Source organism: Oncorhynchus gorbuscha, linkage group LG17, assembly GCF_021184085.1.
Source record: "Oncorhynchus gorbuscha isolate QuinsamMale2020 ecotype Even-year linkage group LG17, OgorEven_v1.0, whole genome shotgun sequence".
Lineage (NCBI taxonomy): Eukaryota > Metazoa > Chordata > Actinopteri > Salmoniformes > Salmonidae > Oncorhynchus > Oncorhynchus gorbuscha.
Genome location: NC_060189.1, coordinates 52660908 through 52683082, shown reverse-complemented (window position 1 = coordinate 52683082; position 22175 = coordinate 52660908). Strand labels below are relative to the sequence as shown.

Sequence of the window (22175 nt, the reverse complement as noted above, 5' to 3'; positions counted from 1 at the left end):
GTTATCAACTGTACCGCAGAAATAGAATGTAAATCACAGAAAATATATGTTGTGGTGGCAGCTGCTACGGTAAGTACTTGGATTTACCAGGTTTTACTGGAGAGTTTTATTTATTTATTTAGTTATTTCACCTTTATTTAACCAGGTAGGCAAATTGAGAACAAGTTCTCATTTACAATTGCGACCTGGTCAAGATAAAGCAAAGCAGTTCGACACATACAACAACAGAGTTACACATGGAGTAAAACAAACATACAGTCAATAATACAGTGGAAACAAGTCTACATACGATGTGAGCAAATGAGGTGAGATAAGGGAGGTAAAGGCAAAAAAAGGCCATGGTGGCAAAGTAAATACAATATAGCAAGTAAAACACTGGAATGGTAGATTTGCAGTGGAAGAATGTGCAAAGGAAAAAATGGGGTGCAAAGGAGCAAAATAAAAATAAAAATAAATAAATAAATAAATACAGTAGGGAAAGAGGTAGTTGTTTGGTCTAAATTATAGATGGGTTATGTACAGGTGCAGTAATCTGTGAGCTGCTCTGACAGCTGGTGCTTAAAGCTAGTGAGGGAGATGTGTTTCCAGTTTCAGAGATTTTTGTAGTACGTTCCAGTCATTGGCAGCAGAGAACTGGAAGGAGAGGCGGCCAAAAAAATAATTGGTTTTGGGGTGACCAGAGAGATATACCTGCTGGAGCGTGTGCTACAGGTGGGTGATGCTATGGTGACCAGCGAGCTGAGATAAGGGGGGACTTTACCTAGCAGGGTCTTGTAGATGACATGTAGCCAGTGGGTTTGGCGACGAGTATGAAGCGAGGGCCAGCCAACGAGAGTGTACAGGTCGCAATGGTGTGTAGGAAGCCAATTATAGATTTAACTTTGGATTGGAGATGTTTGATGTTGGTCTGGAAGGAGAGTTTACAGTCTAACCAGACACCTAGGTATTTGTAGTTGTCCACGTATTCTAAGTCAGAGCCATCCAGAGTAGTGATGTTGGACAGGCGGGCATGTGCAGGCAGTGATCGGTTGAAGAGCATGCATTTAGTTTTACTTGTATTTAAGAGCAATTGGAGGCCACGGAAGGAGAGTTGTATGGCATTGAAGCTTGCCTGGAGGGTTGTTAACAGTGTCCAAAGAAGGGCCAGAAGTATACAGAATGGTGTCATCTGCGTAGAGATGGATCAGAGACTCACCAGCAGCAAGAGCGACATCTTTGATGCATACAGAGAAGAGAGTCGGTCCAAGAATTGAACCCTGTGGCACCCCCATAGAGACTGCCAGAGGTCCGGACAACAGACCCTCCGATTTGACACTCTGAACTCTATCAGAGAAGTAGTTGGTGAACCAGGTGAGGCAATCATTTGAGAAACCAAGGCTGTCGAGTCTGCCGATGAGGATGTGGTGATTGACAGAGTAGAAAGCCTTGGCCAGATCAATGAATACGGCTGCACAGTAATGTTTCTTATCAATGGCGGTTAAAAAAAGATATCGTTTAGGACTTTGAGCGTGGCTGAGGTGCACCAATGACCAGCTCTGAAACCAGATTGCATAGCAGAGAGGGTATGGTGAGATTCGAAATGGTCGGTAATCTGTTTGTTGACTTGGCTTTCGAAGACCTTAGAAAGGCAGGGTAGGATAGATATAGGTCTGTAGCAGTTTGGGTCAAGAGTGCCCCCCCCCCTTTGAAGAGGGGGATGACCGCAGCTGCTTTCCAATCTTTGGGAATCTCAGACGATACGAAAGGAGGTTGAACAGGCTAGTAATAGGGGTGGCAACAATTTTGGCAGATAATTTTTAGAAAGAAAGGGTCCAGATTTTCTAGCCCGGCTGATTTGTAGGGGTCCAGATTTTGCAGCTTTTTCAGAACATCAGCTGACTGGATTTGGGAGAAGGAGAAATGGGGAAGGCTTGGGCGAGTTCCTGGTTCTAAATTTCTTGAATGGGGCATGCTTATTTAAGATGGTTAGGAAGGCATTTAAAAAAAAAACAGGCATCCTCTACTGACGGGATGAAATCAATATCCTTCCAGGATACCCCGGCCAGGTCGATTAGAAAGGCCTGCTCGCTGAAGTGTTTCAGGGAGCGTTTGACAGTGATGAGTGGAGGTCGTTTGACCGCTGACCCATTACAGATGCAGGCAATGAGGCAGTGATCGCTGAGATCTTGGTTGAAGACAGCAGAGGTGTATTTAGAGGGCAAGTTGGTTAGGATGATATCTATGATGATGCCCGTGTTTACGTCTTTGGGGAGGTACCTGGTAGGTTCATTGATCATTTGTGTGAGATTGAGGGCATCAAGTTTAGATTGTAGAATGGCTGGGGTGTTCCAGTTTAGGTCGCCTAGCAGCACGAGCTCTGAAGATAGATGGGGGGCAATCAGTTCACATATGGTGTCCAGAGCATAGCTGGGGGCAGAGGGTGGTCTATAGCAGGCGGCAACGGTGAGAGACTTGTTTTTAGAGAGGTGGATTTTTAAAAGTAGAAGTTCAAATTGTTTGGGTACAGACCTGGATAGTAGACAGACCTGGATAGTAGGACAGAACTCTGCAGGCTATCTTTGCAGTAGATTGCAACACCGACCCTTTTGGCAGTTCTATCTTGTCTGAAAATGTTGTAGTTAGGGATGAAAATTTCAGAATTTTTGGTGGTCTTCCTAAGCCAGGATTCAGACACAGCTAGAACATCCGGGTTGGCAGAGTGTGATAAAACAGTGATTAAAACAAACTTAGGGAGGAGGCTTCTAATGTTAACATGCATGAAACCAAGGCTATTACGGTTACAGAAGTAATCAAAAGAGAGCACCTGGGGAATAGGAGTGGAGCTAGGCACTGCAGGGCCTGGATTCACCTCTACATCACCAGAGGAAAAGAGGAGGAGTAGGATAAGGGTACGGCTAAAATCAATGAGAATTGGTCGTCTAGAACGTCTGGATCAGAGAGTAAAAGGAGGTTTCTGGGGGCGATGAAATAGCTTCAAGGTATAATGTACAGACAAAGGTATGGTAGGATGTAAATACAGTGGAGGTAAACCTAGGTATTGAGTGATGATGATATATATATTGTTATATAGACATATAGAGATATTGAAGAGTTACAAGGTCTGCTGAACAAAAGAGCCCCATCAACCCAAACAGTTAAAGTAGTGGAATTGGGTGGTGATTTTTATTTGTGTTATGAAATCGTGTTCTATAGGTGTTGGGTTAGATGGTGGTGTTTTTTTCTCCCTTTTGCCCGTTTTTTATTTTTGTAAATGTAACGTGGCCGATCACACAGTAGGTGGCGGCATGAACGAACAAAATGTACGTACACCATGATACCAAAGAAGAAGTAGAAAACGGAAGTGAACAGTAATCGTGCATTTTTTTCAATTTCAACGTTAGCGGTTTTATTGTTGTAATTTAGACGTTTGTTAACACCATGGAACTCAAAATATGACGAATTTAACTGTACAGCATCACATACTTACCGCAAGTGGTCTTTAATTCACGTTGGAGAAAGGACTTGGTTGATAGAGCTACGTAACGCTAGCTAATTGCTAACAATGGCTAACTGTATGGTTTTCCACACACAAATAGCCTCCATTATGGAGGTGCTAGCGAATGCAGCCGTGGCAGAGATATGTAAAGTCGTCGACAACGACTATGCAGTGTTTCGTTTGGAAATTTCTCAAAGCCAGAAAGAAAACAGGGGGTTGCGGAGGAAACTACAACTAATGGACTTGAAGGTGGCACGGGAGCGCGCAGAGAGGACAATACGAGAGCGCGTCCCCGCCAGTCGTCCCAGTAGTGTCAAGATCCTCGACCGATACAGAGGAATGGCAAGAGGTACAGTTTGCAGAAGGCTGAGGCTGCACGAACTGTCGCGGTTAATTTAATAGCTCAGTGCCTGTCACTCCGTTACCTTCTGCACATGTCTTCAGATGTGTTAACCAGAATTGGGTCTTGGTCAATTTTAGGATAGCAAGCACTTGTGCAAAGACACTATCATATTCTAACCAGATTCTTTATTAACTGAATTTCCTATTATCTACTCAATGAAAACAACGTGAATACAAGCCATTTATCAATAAATGGTATATCTACAATTGAATAAGTGTTACCTTACATCTTGCCAATTGTAGACAGTGTCAATAGTGTACAATATAGCATTGATCATAACTTACTTAACCACCACTTTTTCCCCAATCACTCTCTCAGGTGAAGGACATTTCACTGGAGGCCACAGGAACTTTGTGAAGCCAGCGGGACACAATGTGTGGAGAGATGACCAACCCATAGCTGTAGATGAGGGGAGTGGAACCTCAACCCAGCATGTTATTGTGATAGAGGTTAGTGTCATAGTGTAACATTCAAAATGAAAGTATGTAGAATGTGGCTCATTTATTTCAGAAAGGCTCCCCTTAGCCATTATTTTGCTTACATGGTCATCCTTAATTATCTGCCATATGAGAGCTCGTGAGACTTCCCTACGACATTGTTATTATATTCCCTGATTGTTATCCAATTAAACTAATGTACCGATAATAACCTAGTGTCTTCTTGTCAGTCTGCAGATGCAGAGGCAGCAGGTCCTAGAGGATCGTCTCTGGTCAAGCAGGAGAGGACTGAAGGAGACGACCCACAACACAGCAGAAACATCCAGACTGGAGCAGCGGCTGGAGTGGCACTCCCTGTAGCCACAGCCACGGCGCCCCAGCACAGGACCCGACGCAGCATCACGGAGGTCAGTGGAATGTCGAACGCCGTCCTCAAGTCAGAGACTTTAACTGTAACACAAAGGCTCTTACACACAGGATCTGACCATAGGTCAGACCCAGAGAGACTGGGCTGTCCTCCTGCTCCCGGCTCAGAGTATTTTCTTTATGGTAGCCCGAGGACGGTTCATTCCCATCGGGACTCAGGTGACGTGTTAGAGACGGTAAATTTTCCGTCTTGTTCTTACACTACAGAGATGGACCCTGGCAACATTACATTGGATTTAGAGACACAGGCCGATCTGTCTAGAGGGGACTGGAACCAGTACAGTAGTAGTCTATACGCTGAAGGGTGCCTAGATAAGAAAGAGGAGGTTATTGTCGTAGATGAGGTGACTATGAAATTGGAGGGCGATGCTCCTCTGATATGGAATGAAACTCACTTAGGAGAAGGACACTCACAAGGGGGAGATTTCTTAGATTACAGGGAAAGCTTAGAGACTAATCCAGATGTCATGACCCACTCCCCTTTACACACGCTCAGGGATCACGAACCAGTGAACACGTCGATTGGGCCTACCGATCAGGTATTGAACTCAAACGACCAAAGGGCAAAGGTTCAGGGAGGGGGGCCAAAATCAGGCGGTAGTAAAGTGAAAAGGTTCCTCTGCATGTTCTGTAACAAAGGCTTCAGCTGTATCCAGAAGGTGGAGATCCACCAGAGGGTCCACACAGGGGAGAAACCATTCAGCTGCTCCCAGTGTCACATGCGATTCGCTGAGGCTGGCAACCTGAAGAGGCACCAGAGGGTCCACACAGGGGAGAAACCCTACAGCTGCCCACAGTGTCACATGTGTTTCGCCCAGTCTGGCAACCTGAAGATGCACATGAAGGTCCACACGGGAGAGAGGCCGTTCACCTGTACACACTGCAGGAAGAGGTTCTCAGAAAGGAGCCACCTCAGGATACACCTGCAGAAAAACCATTCCACTCTATAACATGGGAAGTAAACATTCCACTCGATCGCTTCTGACGTTTAGACAAACTATGCATTAAAGACAAAGATTAATTTTCATTGTTGTCAGTAGAAAATATCCACAGATGAATTTGGAATAATGAGAGTAACAGATTTCTGTGTTGAATATTCCTGGGTAAAAAAATTCCATCCAGACGTGTGATATATAAGGCATATATAAGCCTAAAGTCTGTTACATATTGTGTTTGTACTGTGTAGGATATATGATGTTCACAAATCCCTATTTCATTACTTCCATTAAACTACTTAACCCCCCCCCACAAGACATTTTTTCCAGAGAATATTATTGCAGTTTATCAAGTTTATGCTGATTTTTAGTTGAGACATGGATGTGTGGTTTTCATATGGAGTATTTAAAACTTGTTTATGTTCAATAAACACCACCATTTTACTTTTCATTCTAAGACTTTCATTGAGACTCTCTTTAGTATACAGCATCTGATTTCACCCTATTCTGCATTCACCTTACAGCATGTTATAACCATTATACACTTACTATATATACGTACACAAACCCACACACTAACAAACACCTACTGTACACGTCATTATATTTTACGTCAAACTAATTTAGTCAGGTTTGTCTGATGACTTGATTTTTTCATAGCTGACACATCTTTTACCCACAACAGTTTTATGTCCGCCATGATGGGTTTTACAACAATGAAGTCATTCTGTAACTACAGTATACGACTCAAACGGAGTGGGGATGGGTAAAGACTCACTTCGTTTGAAGACTTTGAAAGTGTGTTTATCTGTGTGTACATACCCGAGGGAGTATATGTCTGTGGAATCTGTAACATCTCTCTTTTCAAGGAGGAGGAGGGTCTGGAGGTGCAGCTGGTGAAGGAGGAGGAGGGTCTGGGGAACCGTAAGGGGACCATGGTCATGGAGGACATCCAGACTACACCTCCTGAACCCACAGAGGGACCATCTGAGCAGCACAGGACTACACACAGTCTCACTGAGGTGAGCCCACTGTAAACTATTTGTTGAATGGTATTCGGTCAGAGTGCTGATCTAAGATTTATATAATAATGAGACCATGTAGAAGGGTGGGGACCTGATCCTCTATCAGTACTTCTACTCTTTGTGGATACGGGCCCAGGTCTTGATGAATTTTGTCACAAGTGTGGGACCATGCCTTTCAATTATCACACTATTAAATAGTGTATAGTACTCATAGCAATCTCTCATTGCCCAATCAGAAGATTCTCCATAGTAGAGTGCTCATATCAGATCCAACATCCTCTCACTCTGTATCTCTTACAGTCAGTAGACATGGAGGATGGGAAGCCTGATCTGCTGCTAGTCAAAGAGGAGACAATAGAAGATGGACCAGAGAGCATTGATCTGCTGAGTGGACTAAAGATGGGGGAGCAAGGTAAAGGAGCGATACATATAGCCTACAGCAACTTATGTTTACATACAAAAACTTCACCAGGTAATGGACAAAAAAACTCCATATGTAGAGTTTTCTGTCGTGTTTTTAAAGTCTAAAGTCTTCCTGCAGGTTGTTGGCTGGAGGCTAACAGTGGAGACTGGGTGGCCATCTTGGATTCCCAATCCCAGATGGGTGCAGACAAGGGCCCAGGGGACAACATCACTGAGCAGGTCAGAACCAGAGGTGACAGAGTGGAGGTCAGTGGATGGGACAGCGTCCTCAACTCTGGGCTGGGGAACAACAATGTTAACCTCAACCAGAAACAGACAGTGGAACACAAAACAACTGAATTTAGCCTCCAAGACAACAGAATGGCTGAGACCAGGGCGAGGTGTAGATTTGGTCTGCGGGGACGGGGAGGCCAGGTTCGTATGCAGCAGGAACGAACAGGCATAGGCTCGGCTAGCGAGGCTCCATCCTGCTCCTATAGTTGTGATTCAGAGAGACTGATGGCGCCTCAGGTTAACCCCCTAACAGATGCTTCCTTCAGCCTGCCTTCTATAGGATCTATCAACTGGAACATGGACCCTGCGACAACACAGACACTCCCTGGCCTTCATCCTCCTCACACTCTCCTAATGTTAAACCAGACATCAGACAATGCCAGTGCCTCAACACTAAATGGCTACACAAGCCCATTGACAAATGACAGTAGTAGTAACGCTGTCAGTAGCTCCGGTGGCAAAGAGAAGCACTTCCTGTGTTCATTCTGTGGGAAAGCCTTCAGTTTCCCCAAACAGGTGGAGATCCACCAGAGGATACACACGGAGGAGAAACTATTCGGCTGCCACCTGTGCCGGGCCAGTTTCTCACACTCGTCCAAGCTGAAGAGGCACCAGAGGGTCCACACAGGAGAGAAACCCTACAACTGCCCCCAGTGTGAGAAGAGGTTCTCCCACAAGCACCAACTGAAGATGCACCTGAAGATGCACACGGGAGAGAGGCCATTCGCCTGTACACACTGTGGGAAGAGGTTCTCAGAGAGGAGCTACCTCAGGATACACCAGCAGAAAATGCACACGGCACATGCATAGAGTATAGTGACATGTAATGTAGTACTAGTTAGTTTGTAGTTAATTCTGTTGGTTTTGGATGTAAAGGAAACTGACAAAAGAATAAGTATGATGAGGCAGAGTAGATGATATGGTGATGGTTGGTGTGATGGTGTCTGTAAACATGCTTCACTGATGAAGAGTGACCAACTTAGTCCCTTTAGGTTGATGCTGCGGTTTTATAGTGAGGTAAGGATAGTGCCTTGATTCATGTTTACTTGATGTAAAACAGTGAAGCTGTTTTAATGTAATGAACCTTTTCCAAAGTATTCTAAAATAATTTATAAAAGCAAGGGTGTCAGATGTACAGAAAAGGTCAAGTGTTACCAAAGTTATTCTACTTGTCATGTATCATTTTGTGCAATAAAAGTTCAGTACTTCACTATGTGAGTGTTTGACCATTTTATTAAAATTAAATATAAAATTGAGTCTGTGCTGACTGACTTGGTTATTGTTGTTGCAAGGGACTGAGTTTCTCTTATCTCAGTCAAACCAAAACATTATACTTAATTCTTGAATCAACCAACATGGATTTTTTTAAATAATAAATTCCAATGGCTCCATATTATTAGGTACTTGCATTACAGTGTTAGAGATGGGCTTGACTGGTTAACATTTTATAAAGTCATGTTTTTGTGTGAACAGCAAAGCGTTTATGAAATAAACCTTTATGCTTTTCTGAACAATCTTTGCAGTCTGCAGTCCATCAAGGCCTGCTGATATCCAGTGTTACTGGTGGGAGAGACGACCTCTGAGATGGCTGGTCACATATCCTGTCCCGGATCAGGACCATGGATCAGTAGCCATCACTTTTCATTCCCGAATCGGAACCTGGACTGAACCGGGAGGGACAGAGACTCCACCACCACACAGAACACAACCAGTGGACTGAAAACCCTCAGTCCTGGTGGTCATCAGAAAGACAGAGGCTCCAGTCAGTGATCCAGTCTGCAGCCCAGACCCTTCTCTTCACAGTCTCAGTGCAGGGATGAAGCAGAGCCTGGAGCTGATAGAGATAGACCCTCCTATTCCTATGATACAAACACCACAGTATCCATGATGAACAGAGCAGGTCACACTGGGCTTCAGCCTTCATAGAGAGTAGTGGGAGACCCCCCTGGTGGGAGTCTAACAGGAAGTCTGTCTTCTCCCTCAGGGTCTTGTCTAATGCCTGGTGACTGGGTTCATAGAAGGCCTGGACCTAGTTCTAGCCTTCCTCAGTTACCTCATGGTTACCCTACCAATACAGATGGGTCAGGATGGGCTTTCACCAGGGGAGGTGCCTAGCCTATAACACAGCACACAATCCCAACAACGGCTAGAGGTCAAGGAGGGAGCTCAAAGACTAACCACCTGAGGCTGGTGGCTCCTGCTTCTACCTCCTCTAGTGTCATTTGGTCAACGTGGGAGGGCGAGTGTTAGGACGGATGGCGACAAGTCTTACCCTTGCCCTACGTGTGGGAACCGGTTCGCCAACGCAAACAATTTGAAGGAACACCAGACCGTTCATACCAAGGAAAGGCCATTTAAGTCCAAACTATGTTACAAGCTTTTCCTTCCTGAGTAGCCTTAGACATAGGAGTGTCCACAACAGGGAGATATACAAGTTGTCTGTTTCTCTATTTTAAAAGGTTTGTAATCAGGTCACTTTTCCACCAATCAGGTTTGGCGGCGCTTCCGAGAGCGTTCTGACAAGTTGGCGCAGTCATCTAGGCTTCAAGAGAGGCTGCTGGGCGGCCGACGGCACTGTTGCGGTGACCGGGGCTTCCACAGGGGAGCTAGGAGCTTCTTGGACCTGCTCGCCACGCTTGCGGCCACGAGCTGCTGCTCCCAGCCGGCATGAAGAAGGCGGAGGTCGGCTGTTTGGGAGCCGACGCACCACAGGAAAGAGGCAGCTGCTTCTTTTCCTCCCCTAACTTCACAAGATGCCCCGCTGTCTTTCTCATGGTGTCTCCGAATAGAGGCCCTTTTCAGAGATGGGTGCATTGAGCAAAGGTGTCTTGTTTATCTCCTTGATGGAAGTCATGGAGAGCCAGAGGTGTGTCTGCGTCATGACCAACACAGCCATCACTTGGCCGGTGCAGACTGACAACACTTGAGTGATGTGGAGAGCAGCGCTGGTGAAACATGCCTCCTCTTCAATGCCAGTTATCCAAGCAGGCCCAGTTATTCAAACTTAATGGGCGCTCTGCCTTCTCTCTGATCTGAGCGGCTAATCGTTGCGCACCTAGAACCCATGACGCTTCAATAGCCCACGGGCGAGGGATTCGACTGGGAGCCCCTCAAGTGAGTAGGCCTGAAGAGAGAGATCCAGAGAGGATGAGTTTTAATAAGGTTGGATTTCTTGCGTTTATGGCCATGGTGTTCAACTGCACCTATGGAGCAGAAATCACATTAGATAGATGTGATAGTCGCAGCAGCAGATAAATATTTGTGTGTGAGAGATTTTAGTGCTGTAGATCTATGGGGAGTTTTGAGAGAAGGGGTTCAATCCTCACAGGCCTGGTGTAGGATCGTTCAGGGTCAAAGTAGTGGGATGGGGTGGTGGTTTTGGGGGATAGTATATAGGCCCCGGGGTTGGTCCATTACTATTTCACTGTTTTTTTTGTGACCAAAATGTGCAATCCGCATTCCGACCTGTGAAAGGCAGCAATGGGCAACACATCGTCTCGTCTGCCGGAAATTCACAAAGTAGTAAACGGAAGTGAACCGTGACCAATAACAGTTACAACGTTTGCGTTTTATTTATACGTAAATTAAAACCCCGGAACTCAAAATATCACATACTTCCTCCATGTAGTGTTTAATTCGCGTTGGAGACAAGACTTAGTTGGTGGATGTTATCTAGGTAATGCTAACTCGCGTTGGAGACAAGACTTGGATGATATATGTTATCTAGGTAATGCTAACTAGCTAGCCGCTAAGAATGGCTAACTGTAACGTAATGGTTTCTCACACTCAAATAGCCTCCATCATGGAGGTGTTAGCGAATACAGCCGTGGAAGAGATCTGTAAACTCGTAGACGACGACTATGCAGTGTTTCGTTTGGAAATTTCTCAAAGACAGAAAGAAAACAGGGGATTGCGGAGGAAACTACAGCTACTGGAACTGAAGGTATCACGGGAGCGCGCACTCGCCAGTAGTGTCAAGATCCTCGACCGATACAGAGGAATGGCAAGAGGTACATTTTGCAGAAGGCCCGTTCCCCTCTGCGCATGTGTTTAGCACATATTGTATGGTTAACCAGAGTTGGGTCTTGGTCAGTTTTTGGATTGTATGCAATAATTCCCCTGATTACTTAGCAGTCTTGCACAAAGACACTATCATATTCTTGACTTACTACATTTCCTATTACTTACTAATTGAAAACAATATATTTATGAATATTTGTGTGATATGTTACCTTATATCCTTGCCAATTGAAGACAGTGTCAAATACTTTACTTGACAATATAGTGATGAGCATTGACAACACAGTACCTAACCTAACCACCTATTTTCCCCCAACCACTCTCTCAGGTGAAGGACATCTCACTGGAGGCCACAGAGGTTTTGTGAAGCCAGCAGGACACAATACATGGAGAGATGACCAACCAATCACGGTTGTTGAGGGAAGTGGAACCTCATCCCAGCATGTTATGGTGATAGAGGTTAGTGTCATAGTGTAACATATGAATTACAGTACATCTAATGTGGCTTGTTTATTTCAGGAAGTCTCCCCTCAGCTATTTACTTGCTTACTTGTACATCCTTGTGTATCTGCCATAGTGGAACTTGTGAGACTTCCATACAACATTGTTATCCAATTCAACTCATGTACTGATAATAACCTCTCTTCTTGTGTCAGTCTGCAGATGCAGAGGCTGCAGGTCCTGGGGTCAAGCAGGAGAAGTCTGCAGGAGAGGAGGACCCAAGGTACTGCAGAGATATCCAGACTGGAGTGCCCCCTGTATCCACAGAAGACCCCGTCACCACCCCAGCACTGCCCAGAACTCGACACAGCATCACGGAGGTCAGTGGAACGCTGAACGCCGTCCTCAAGACAGAGACTATAACGGGCTGAGGCAACTGGGCTATCCTCCCTTCTCAGAGTATTTACTTTACAGTAGCCCGAGCGCGGTTCTGTCCCATTGGGATTTAGGTGACTCGTTACTGATTGTAAATTATCCGTCCTGTTGATGTGCTACAAAGACGAAGATGTGGTCCTTCTGTAGCTCAGTTGGTAGAGCATGGCGCTTGTAACGCCAGGGTAGTGGGTTCGATCCCCGGGACCACCCATACGTAGAATGTATGCACACATGACTGTAAGTCGCTTTGGATAAAAGCGTCTGCTAAATGGCATATATTTATTTATATTTATATGATACATGGTGACCTGCCTGTGGGTTTAGATACACAGACTAATCCAATGAGAGGGGACTGGAACTGGTACAGTACTAGTGTATATTCTGAAGGGTGCCTAGATAAGAAAGGAGAGGGCCTGGTTGTCGATAAGGTGACTGTGAAAGTGGAGGGCCACGCTCCTCGGACATGGAATGCAGAGTTTAATTTAGGACACTCTCAGGTCAACACCAGGGACTTCTGGGATTACAGGGAAAGCTTAGAGACAAATACAAATGTCACTTTACACATGCTTAGGGATCGCGACACAGTGTCCATGACTATGGCACCTTCCGATTCACACGGCTATATGATGTTCAGAAATGCCTATTTCATTACTTCCATTCAACTACTTAATTTTGTTCCTCAAAACACTTTTTATGAGAAAAGCATTGTACACTGAATAAAATATAAACGCAACATGCAGTCAGGTCAAGACCCTGGTGAGGATGACGAGCATGCAGATGAGCTTCCCGGAGACAGTTTGTGCAGAAATTCTTCAGTTGTGCAAACCAAAAGTTTCATTAGCTGTCCGGTTGGCTGGTCTTAGATGATGCTGAAGGTGAAGAAGCCGGTTGTGGAGGTCCTGGGCTGGCATGGTTACATGTGGTCTGCGGTTATGATGCCGGTTGGACGTACTGCCAAATTCTCTAAAGCGACGTTGGAGGCGGCTTATGGTAGAGAAATTAACATTCAATTATCTGGGAACAGCTCTGGTGGACATGCTTGCAGTCAGCATGCCAATTGCATGCTCCCACAAAACGTGTGGCATTGTGTTGTCTGACAACTGCACATTTTAGAGTGGCCTTTTATTGTCACCAGCACAAGGTGCACCTATGCGATATGCCACACCTGTCAGTTGGATGGATTATCTTGGCAAAGGAGAAATGCTCACTAACAGGGATGAAAACAAATTTGTGCTCAAAATATTTGGGAAATAAGCTGTTTGTGCGTATCGGGGATCCTTTATTTCAGCTCATGAAAAATGGGACCAACACGTTACATGTTGCTTTTATATTTTTGTACAGTGTAGTTTATCATGCACATATTTAGTTGAGACTTACTTTTGGCCATGCAGTGTATGTGGACACCTGCTCGTCGAACATCTCATTCCACAATCATGGGCATTAATATGGAGTTAGTCCCCACTTTGCTGTTCTTCATCTTCTGCTATTCTGGGAAGGCTTTCCACTAGATGTTAGAACATTGCTGCAGGGACTTGCTTCCATTCAGCCACGAGCGTTAGTGAGGTCTTGCACTGATGTTGGTGCGATTAGGCCTGGCTTGCATTCGGCATTCCAATTAATCCCACAGGTGTTCAATGAGGTTGAGGTCAGGGCTCTGTGCAGGCCAGTCAATTTCTTCCACACCAATCTCGACACACCATTTCTGTATGGACCTCGCTTTGTGCACTGGGGCATTGTCATGCTGAAACAGGAAATGTCCTTCCCCAAACTGTTGCCACAAAGTTGGAAGCAAAATAATGTCTATGCTGTAGGGTTTAGATTTCCCTTCACTGGAACTAAGGGGCCTAGCCTGAACCATGAAAAACTGCCCCAGACCATTTCCGCTGCTCCAGAGTCCAATGGCTGCGAGCTTTACACCACTCCAGCCAACGCTTGGCATTGCACATAGTGATCTTAGGCTTGTGTGCGGCTGCTCAGCCATGGAACCCAACCATTGAAGGTCCCCAAGAACAGGCCTGAATGCCAAGCGTCACGCCTGGAGGAAACTTGGCAAACTTTGACTGTGTAAAGGGTCTGAATACTTAAGTAAATGTGATATTTCCAAGAAAAAAAATAATAAACCAAAATCTGTTTAATTTATATTATTATATATACATATACAGTGGGGAGAACAAGTATTTGATACACTGCCGATTTTGCAGGTTTTCCTACTTACAAAGCATGTAGAGGTCTGTCATTTGTATCATAGGTACACTTTAACTGTGAGAGACGGAATCTAAAACGAAAATCACATTGTATGATTTTTAAGTAATTAATTTGCATTTGCAATGATTAAATCATTCTGTAACTACAGTATAGGACTCAAATGTAGTGAGGATGGGTAAACACTCTGAGTGTATGTCTGTGTGATCTGTATCACCTGTCTCTTCCAAGAGGAGGAGGGTCCAGAGGTGCTGCTGGTGAAGGAGGAGGGGTGTGAGGAGAGTCTGGGGAACCCTGAGGGGCCCATGGACATGGAGGACAACCAGACTACACCTCCTCCTGAACTCACAGAGGAACCAGCTGAGCAGCACAGGACCACACACAGTCTCAATGAGGTGAGCCCAATGTAAACTACTGTGGTATTAGGGGCCGTATCCACAAAGCCTCTCTGAGTAGGAGTGCTGATCTAGGATCAGTTTAGCCTTTTAGATCATAATGAATAAGACTATATAGCGATCAGCACTTTTACTCTGAGACTCTTCATGGATACGGGCCCAGGTCTTGGTACATTTTGTATTAAGTGTGGGACCATGCCTTTAAATTATCAAACCATTAAAGTGTCAAGTGTCAATCAAATCAACGAATGTGTGCATAGTATCAAATAACATGTTTGCATAGTACTCATAGCAATACATCAGAAGGTGCGCCATTGCAGTGTGCTCATATCAGATTTCTTGATCCAACATCCTCTCACTGTGTATCTTTTACAGTCAGTAGACATGGAGGATGGGAAGCCTGATCTGCTGCTGGTCAAAGAGGAGATGATAGAAGACGAACCAGAGAGCATTGACCTGCTGAGTGGTCTAAAGATGGGGGAGCAAGGTAAGAGAGAAATGCATATAGCCACCATACAGTAATATATCTTCAATGGGAATAGTAATACATATAGCCTACATACAGTAATACATCTTCAATGGGAATAGTAATACATATAGCCTCCATACAGTAATATATCTTCAAAGGGAATAGTAATCCATATAGCCTACATACAGTAATATCTTCAATGGGAATAGTGATATTCCTGGCTTTTGTTTTATCTTCATTCATAACATTAAAACATTACAACTTGTGTTTACATACAAAAACACACATAATGTATGAACTTCACCAGGTAATAGACAAAAAAATAACTCAATATGGAGAGTTCTCTGCCATGTTTGGAAAGACTATTTTGTAACCTCTTCCTGCAGGTGGCTGGCTAGAGGCTAATAGAGGAGACTGGGCGACCATCTTGGATTCCCAGACGGATGCAACCAAGGCACCAGGGGACATCATCACTGAGCAGGCCACAACCAGAGGTGACTTGGTGGAGGTCAGTGGATGGGAAAGTGTCCTCAACACTGGGGGGGGGCTCTAGTTAGTCGCCGCTCTAGCGACTCCTGTGGCGGGCTGGGAGCAATGCATGTTGAAATGGTCGCCAGGTGTATGGTGTTTCCTCCAATACATTGGTGCTTCTGGGTTAAGCAAGCATTGTGTCAAGAAGCAGTGCGTCTTGGTGGGGTCGTGTTTTGGAGGACGCACGGCTCTCGACCTTCGCCAGATATGGGACAAGACTGTAACTACCAATTTGGATATCACAAAGAAGAGCAAAATATATATATATAAAAAGGTAAAACTCTGGGCTGGGGAACAACACTGTTAACCACAACCAGAAACAGACAGTCAAAACAACATTTCCATGACAACAGACTGGCTGAGACCAGGGCGAGGTGTAGATTTGGTCTACGGGGATGGAAAGAACAGACACAGACTTTTGGCTAGTGATGCTCCTATAGTTTTGATTCACAGAGACTGATGGCGCATCAGGTTAACCCCCTAACAGGTGCTGCCTTTAGCCTGCGTTCTATTAGCCTGATGATTAGCCTGATCTATTGGCCTGATGGTTTTGATTCTTTGTCATTCGCTACATACTTTAGTCTGAGACTGCCATAGTTGAAGTCATTTGTGGTGACGAGGGGCATTGTACAACACAAAGTCATCGGCGATTGTATCGGCTCTAACCAATCAAAGTATTTTGTATTTGTATTTATGAAGGAAATCGTTGTGGAGATCTGTTGCCGCTCAAGTCGGCTACACAATGCAATGCTCTTTCTATTGGCTGGCTGGCTAGCTAGCAAACATAGCTGCACACAATAATACCAAATACAATATCAGTATGTAAAGTAGCTAGTTAGCTGTAAAATCACCAAAACAAACTGCAGTATCAATCTCACCATGTTCAACCTGCAGATTAATGTGCCTCAGAGTGGATTACTGTGCGCCTCCCATACTCTGTTCTTGACTTGGGGATTGTGACGAGACCTGGTGGCATGTCTATTTGCTATTGTCCGAGCTGTTTGTCCGAGCTGTTTGCTATTGGTTTAAATAGACAACTCGGTGCGTTCCACATGTCAACACTTCTTACAAAAACAAGTAGTGATGAAGTTAATCCCTGCTCTACTTTGAGCCATGAGAGATTGACATGCATGTCATTAATGTTAGCTCTCCATGTACATTTAAGGGCCAGCCATGCTGCCCTTTTGTGAGCCAATTGTAATTTTCCTATTTGTGGCACCTGGAACGTAGTCCAGGTGTGACAAAACTATGGCTTGTAGGACCTGCCTTGTTGATAGTGTTGTTAAGAAGGCAGAGCTGCGTTTTATTATGGACAGACTTCTCCCCATCTTAGCTACTGTTGCATCAACATGTTTTGACCATGCCTGTTTACAATCCAGGTTTACTCCAAGCAGTTTATTCACCTCAACTTTCCACATGATTTATTACAATATTTAGTTGAAGTTTAGGGTTTAGAGTATCAAAGCCAATGAATAATTGTCAAACCTCCGCTTTACCCACGTGTGTTCTGGCTCTGGATTACTTAATTGGCAAAGTGGTCAAACAACGAACAAACAGTGAGCCATCGTATTCATGCATCAAAATTTAAAAAAAAACGAATAATAAAAAAAAGCATTGCAAGTTTGAATTTTGTATAGACAGTGTGGGAGAGGTGGAAAAATTATTGTTATCGATCATTAATGACAAACCTCCTGGCATTGACAACTTAGATGTAAAGCTACTGAGCATGGTGGGAGTGGCTATTGAGTCAGCTATCTGTCATATCTTTAAGCCTAGAGGAAAGTCTTTGTCCTCAGGCCTAGAGGGAAGCCAAAGTAATTCCGCTACCCAAGAGTGGTAAAGCGGCCTTTACTGGTTCTAACAGCAGACCTATAAGCTTTCTGCCAGCTTTTAGAAAACTGTTGGAAGACATGTTTGACCAAATACAATGCTATTTCTCTTTAAACAAATTAAAAACAGACTTTCAGCATGCTTATAGAGGAGAGCACTCAACATGTACTGCACTGACACAAATGATGATTGGTTAAAATAAATTGATAATAATACAATTGTGGGAACTGTACTGTTCGATTTCAGTGCAGCCTTTGATATTATTGACCAAAAGCTGTTGTTGAAAAATGTATGTGTTATGGCTTTTCAACCACTGCCATATTGTGGATTCAAAGCTATCTATCTAATAGAAATCAAAGGTTTTTCTTTAATGAAAGCTTCTCTAATGTCAAACATGTAAAGTGTGGTGTACCGCAGGTCAGCTCTCTAGGCCCTCTACTCTTTTTTATTTTTACCAATGATCTGGCATTAAACAAAGCATGTGTGTCCATGTATTCGGATGATTCAACCAGCAACCACAGCTAATGAAACCCATAACAAAGAGATGCAGTTTGTTTTGGATGAGTGGCCAGTAATAAACTGATCCTGAACATCTCTAAAACTAAGAGAATTGTATTAGGTACAAATCATTCCATAAATTATAGTCCTCAGCTGAATCTGGTAATGAATGGTATGGCTGTTGAACAAGTTCAGGAGACTAAATTACTTGGCACCACCTTAGATTTGTAAACTGTCATGATTCAATGGTTGTAAAGATGGGGAGAGGTCTGTCTGTAATAAAGAGATTCTCTGCTTTTTTGACACAATTCAAAAAGCAAGTCCTGCAGGCTCTAGTTTTGTCTTATCTTGATTATTGTCTAGATGTGTGGTCGTGTCCTGCAAGGAAAGACCTAGTTCAGCTGCAGCTGGCCCAGAACAGAGCGGCACTTCTTGCTCTTCATTGTAATCAGAGGACTGATATAACTACTATGCATGTCAGTGGAGGAGAGACTTGACTGCATAACTTTTTGTTTATAAGAAACAATGTGTTAAATCCCAAATAGTTTGCATAGTCAACTTACACACAGCTCTGACACACACACTTACCACACCAGACATGCCAAAAGGGGCTTTTCACAGTCCCCAAATCCAGAACAAATTCAAGAAAGTGTACAGTATTATATAGAGCCATTATTGCATGGAACTCCGTTCCATCTCATATTGCTCAAGTGAACAGCAAACCTGGTTCCAAAAAACCGATAAAGCAACACCTCGTGGCACAACGCCTCTCCCGTATTTGACCTAGATAGTTTGTGTTTCTGTATTGATATGTAGGGTTATATGTGCCTTTTTTACATGTTTTGTGTGGACCCCAGGAAGAGTAGCTGCTGCATTTGCAACAGCTAATGGGGATACTAATAAAATACCAAATACCAAATCAACACATAATAAACTCCATATTGTTAGGTACTTGAATCACAGTGTTAAAGATGGGCTTGACTGTGGTTAGCATATTATAGATGTCATGTTTCTGTGTGTACAGCAAGGAGTTTGTTATACGTCTTTATATGCTCTTCTGTTCAATGTGTGTTTACAGTCTGCAGTCCATGAGGACCTGCTGATGTCCGGTGTTGCTGGAAAGAGAGACTGGATATCTGAGGTGGCTGGTCACAAACCCTGGCCGCGGATCAGGACACTGGATCAGGAGCCGTCACGGTTCCTTCTTGAATCAGAACCAGGTCCCAACCGCGAGGGACAGAGACTCCACCATCACACAGAACACAACCAGTGGACAGGTGGACTGAACAACCTCAATCCTGGTGGTCATCAGAGAGACAGAGGCTCCAGTCAGCAGCCCAGACCCTTCTCTTCACAGTCTCAGTGCAGGGATGGAGCAGGACCTGGGCCTGATAGAGATGGACCCTCCTGTTCCTATGAAACAAACTCCACTGTATCCATGATGAACAGAGCAGGCTACCCTGGGCTTCAGCCTTCACAGAGAGTGGTGGCAGACCCCCCTGGTGGTAGTCTATCAGCAAGTCTGTCTTCTCCTTCAGGGTCTCGTCTAATGCCTGGTGACTGGGTTCATAGACAGCCTGGACCTGGGTCTAGCCTTCCTGGTGATGGTTACCCCACAAATACAGACAGGGTCAGGATGGGTGTACCTCACAAGAGGTACCTACCCTATAACATGGCAAACAATCCCAACAACACCCAAACAATGGCTAGAGGTCAAGGAGGGAGCTCAAAGACTAACCACCTGAGGACGGTGGCTCCTGCTTCTATCTCCTCTGGTGTCATTGGGTCACAACGTGAGAGGCCGAGCATTAGTACCGACGCCGACAAGCCCTACTCCTGCCCCACATGTGGGAAGTGCTTCGCTAGGGCAAACTATTTGAAGGAGCACCAGACCGTTCACACCAAGGAGAAGCCCTTCAAGTGCAAACTATGTTACAAGAGCTTCTCCTTCCTGACTAACCTTACCAGACACAAGAGTGTCCACAACGGGAAAAATTTGTAGCAGTGTGGTTTGAGATGTACACAGAGGATGTCTGGGAATTATTCTTCACCTGACATATTATAGTTATCATGTGAAGTGTCTTGGGATAAGAAGGTAATTAACCACATACCCCTCATTAACCCTTTATTAACATGTCATGTTCTGGAGCAACGTGTTGAAGGTGCCTGAAGTCGACTCTGAAAGACTAGCAGGAAGTGTTAGTTGCATGCATGAGAGGACCAATGGGCAGGCTCGGGAGGAGATCGTTGATGTCACTCGCTCTCGGAGCTGGAGACGAGGGCCAGCTGAGGGGGACCTATTGGGTTGTTGCTCACCCCTGCCCCTCCGTGTCCAGAGTCTCTGTTCTTAGGGGACGGTCCAGCCTCTTGGGGTTCTTCTTGGAACATAGGACATATCCAGGCTGTTTCACATCCGGCCGTGATTGGGAGTCCCATAGGGCGGCGCACAATTGGCCCAGCGTTGGCTGGGGTAGGCCGTCATTGTAAATAATAATTTGTTCTTAACTGACTTGCCTAGTTCAATAAATTATCATTTTAAAAATATGAAACGTGTAAATATCTGTTTTTAGTGACTGTAAACCTAGGCTAGAACAAGGACAGTTACATATTTACCTTAGTGAGGTGATGTAGATGGAATAGTCATTCTACTCTATTCTTGCTAACACACTGTTTGTTCTAAACAAATCTGCTCTCAGCTTCAAAGATACTGATCATAGGAGATTTTGTGTGTAATCAGTGGTGGAAAAAGTACCCAAAAATCATACTTGAGTAAAATTAAAGATGCCTTAATAGAAAATGACTCAAGTAAAGGGTACACAGTTCAATTCTACTTGAGTGAAAGTATAAAGGTATTTGGTTTAAAATATAGTTAAGTATAAATAATTTAAAATTCCTTATATTAAGCTAAACAGATGGCACAATTTTTTTTGCTTTTTTAATTTACAGAAAGCCATGGGAACACTAGTTTACAAACGAACCATGTGTGTTTAGTGAGTCCGCCAGATCAGAGGCAGTAGGGATGTTCAGTTGATAAGTGCGTGAATTTGACCGACTATGTTCCTGTCCTGCTAAGCATTCAAAAGGTAACGAGTACTTTTGGGTGTCAAGGAAAATGTATGGAGTAAAAAGTGCCTTTGTTGCATTTAATCACAATTTTATTTCAGTGGGCTATCTCTTTGAAATAACTTCTCAGCCTATTCACAATAATATTGGGCTGAATGCTGATGGAGGAAACTTGCTGAATGATCAGAGAAAGGATAGTCAAAGCTTTTTTTTGGGACTATTTACAGAAAAATAAGTCCTGGATGCTTTGCTGGCAATCGACAACAATAAATCCACAGGGGCCAACCAATTGGATCCAGGTCTACTTAGGTTTGCAGCACCCATCATTGTTGGCTCGATAACTCACCGCTTTTATTTATCATTTATCAGGAAATATTACACAATTATGGAAATCAGCTCTTGTACTGCCTCTCCATAAGGCCAGGATAGTAGTTATCTTAATATCACCCCATTTCAAGCTTCTTGAATCGTTGGTAAATGTACAACTTTGCTATTTTCTATCTGAGAAATGTATTTTGAATGTAAACCAATCAGGTTTAGGGCCTGGGCAGAGCACTATTACAGCAACCACTTTAGTTATGGATCTTGTCAATGCTTTAGACACATTAATGTGTTGCTTTGTGGACCTGTCAAACGCTTTTGATACTGTTGATCATGTCATTTTATTTAATAAGTTGTCATCGATAGGCCTGATTTCTGACGCCTGGTTATCTTAGTGACAGAACTCAGGCCATCGTGATTGATGGGGTTAAGTCTGAATTTCTTGAGGTACATAAGGTACCACAGGAGTCGATTCTGGGACCTGTATTCATCACTATTTATATAAACACCATTGGTTAATCTGTTTAAAAATGGTCAACTTCATCTACATGCAAATGATACTGTTTATGCTAT

At 44.1% G+C, this 22175-nt stretch overlaps 2 protein-coding genes across 2 annotated transcripts; both read left to right on the top strand.

Moving 5' to 3' along the window:
* The first annotated feature begins 3305 nt into the window (after positions 1 to 3305).
* Positions 3306 to 8619, top strand: LOC124001630 (C2H2 finger domain transcription factor crzA-like). Its single transcript, XM_046308596.1, has 6 exons — positions 3306 to 3824; positions 4197 to 4327; positions 4546 to 4722; positions 6546 to 6698; positions 7002 to 7113; positions 7243 to 8619. Exons 1-6 carry the CDS (start codon positions 3542 to 3544, stop codon positions 8205 to 8207), a joined length of 1821 nt encoding a protein of 606 aa, XP_046164552.1. The 5' UTR covers positions 3306 to 3541; the 3' UTR covers positions 8208 to 8619.
* Positions 8620 to 10901: 2282 nt separating this feature from the next.
* On the top strand, positions 10902 to 20741 carry LOC124001622. The gene is made up of 7 exons (XM_046308580.1): positions 10902 to 11407; positions 11746 to 11876; positions 12074 to 12238; positions 14729 to 14890; positions 15266 to 15377; positions 15746 to 15867; positions 19297 to 20741. The coding sequence occupies exons 1-7, from the start codon at positions 11152 to 11154 to the stop codon at positions 20218 to 20220; spliced, it is 1872 nt and encodes a 623-aa protein (XP_046164536.1). The 5' UTR covers positions 10902 to 11151; the 3' UTR covers positions 20221 to 20741.
* Positions 20742 to 22175: the final 1434 nt, after the last annotated feature.

Coding starts and splice junctions, on each gene's coding strand:
- LOC124001622 (XM_046308580.1), top strand. CDS start 11,152: ATGGCTAACTGTAACGTAATGGTTTCTCACACTCAAATAGCCTCCATC. Junction 11,408..11,745: donor ATACAGAGGAATGGCAAGAG/GTACATTTTGCA, acceptor CCACTCTCTCAG/GTGAAGGACATCTCACTGGA. Junction 15,868..19,296: donor CCAGAGGTGACTTGGTGGAG/GTCAGTGGATGG, acceptor GTGTGTTTACAG/TCTGCAGTCCATGAGGACCT.
- LOC124001630 (XM_046308596.1), top strand. CDS start 3,542: ATGGCTAACTGTATGGTTTTCCACACACAAATAGCCTCCATTATGGAG. Junction 3,825..4,196: donor ATACAGAGGAATGGCAAGAG/GTACAGTTTGCA, acceptor TCACTCTCTCAG/GTGAAGGACATTTCACTGGA. Junction 7,114..7,242: donor ACTAAAGATGGGGGAGCAAG/GTAAAGGAGCGA, acceptor GTCTTCCTGCAG/GTTGTTGGCTGGAGGCTAAC.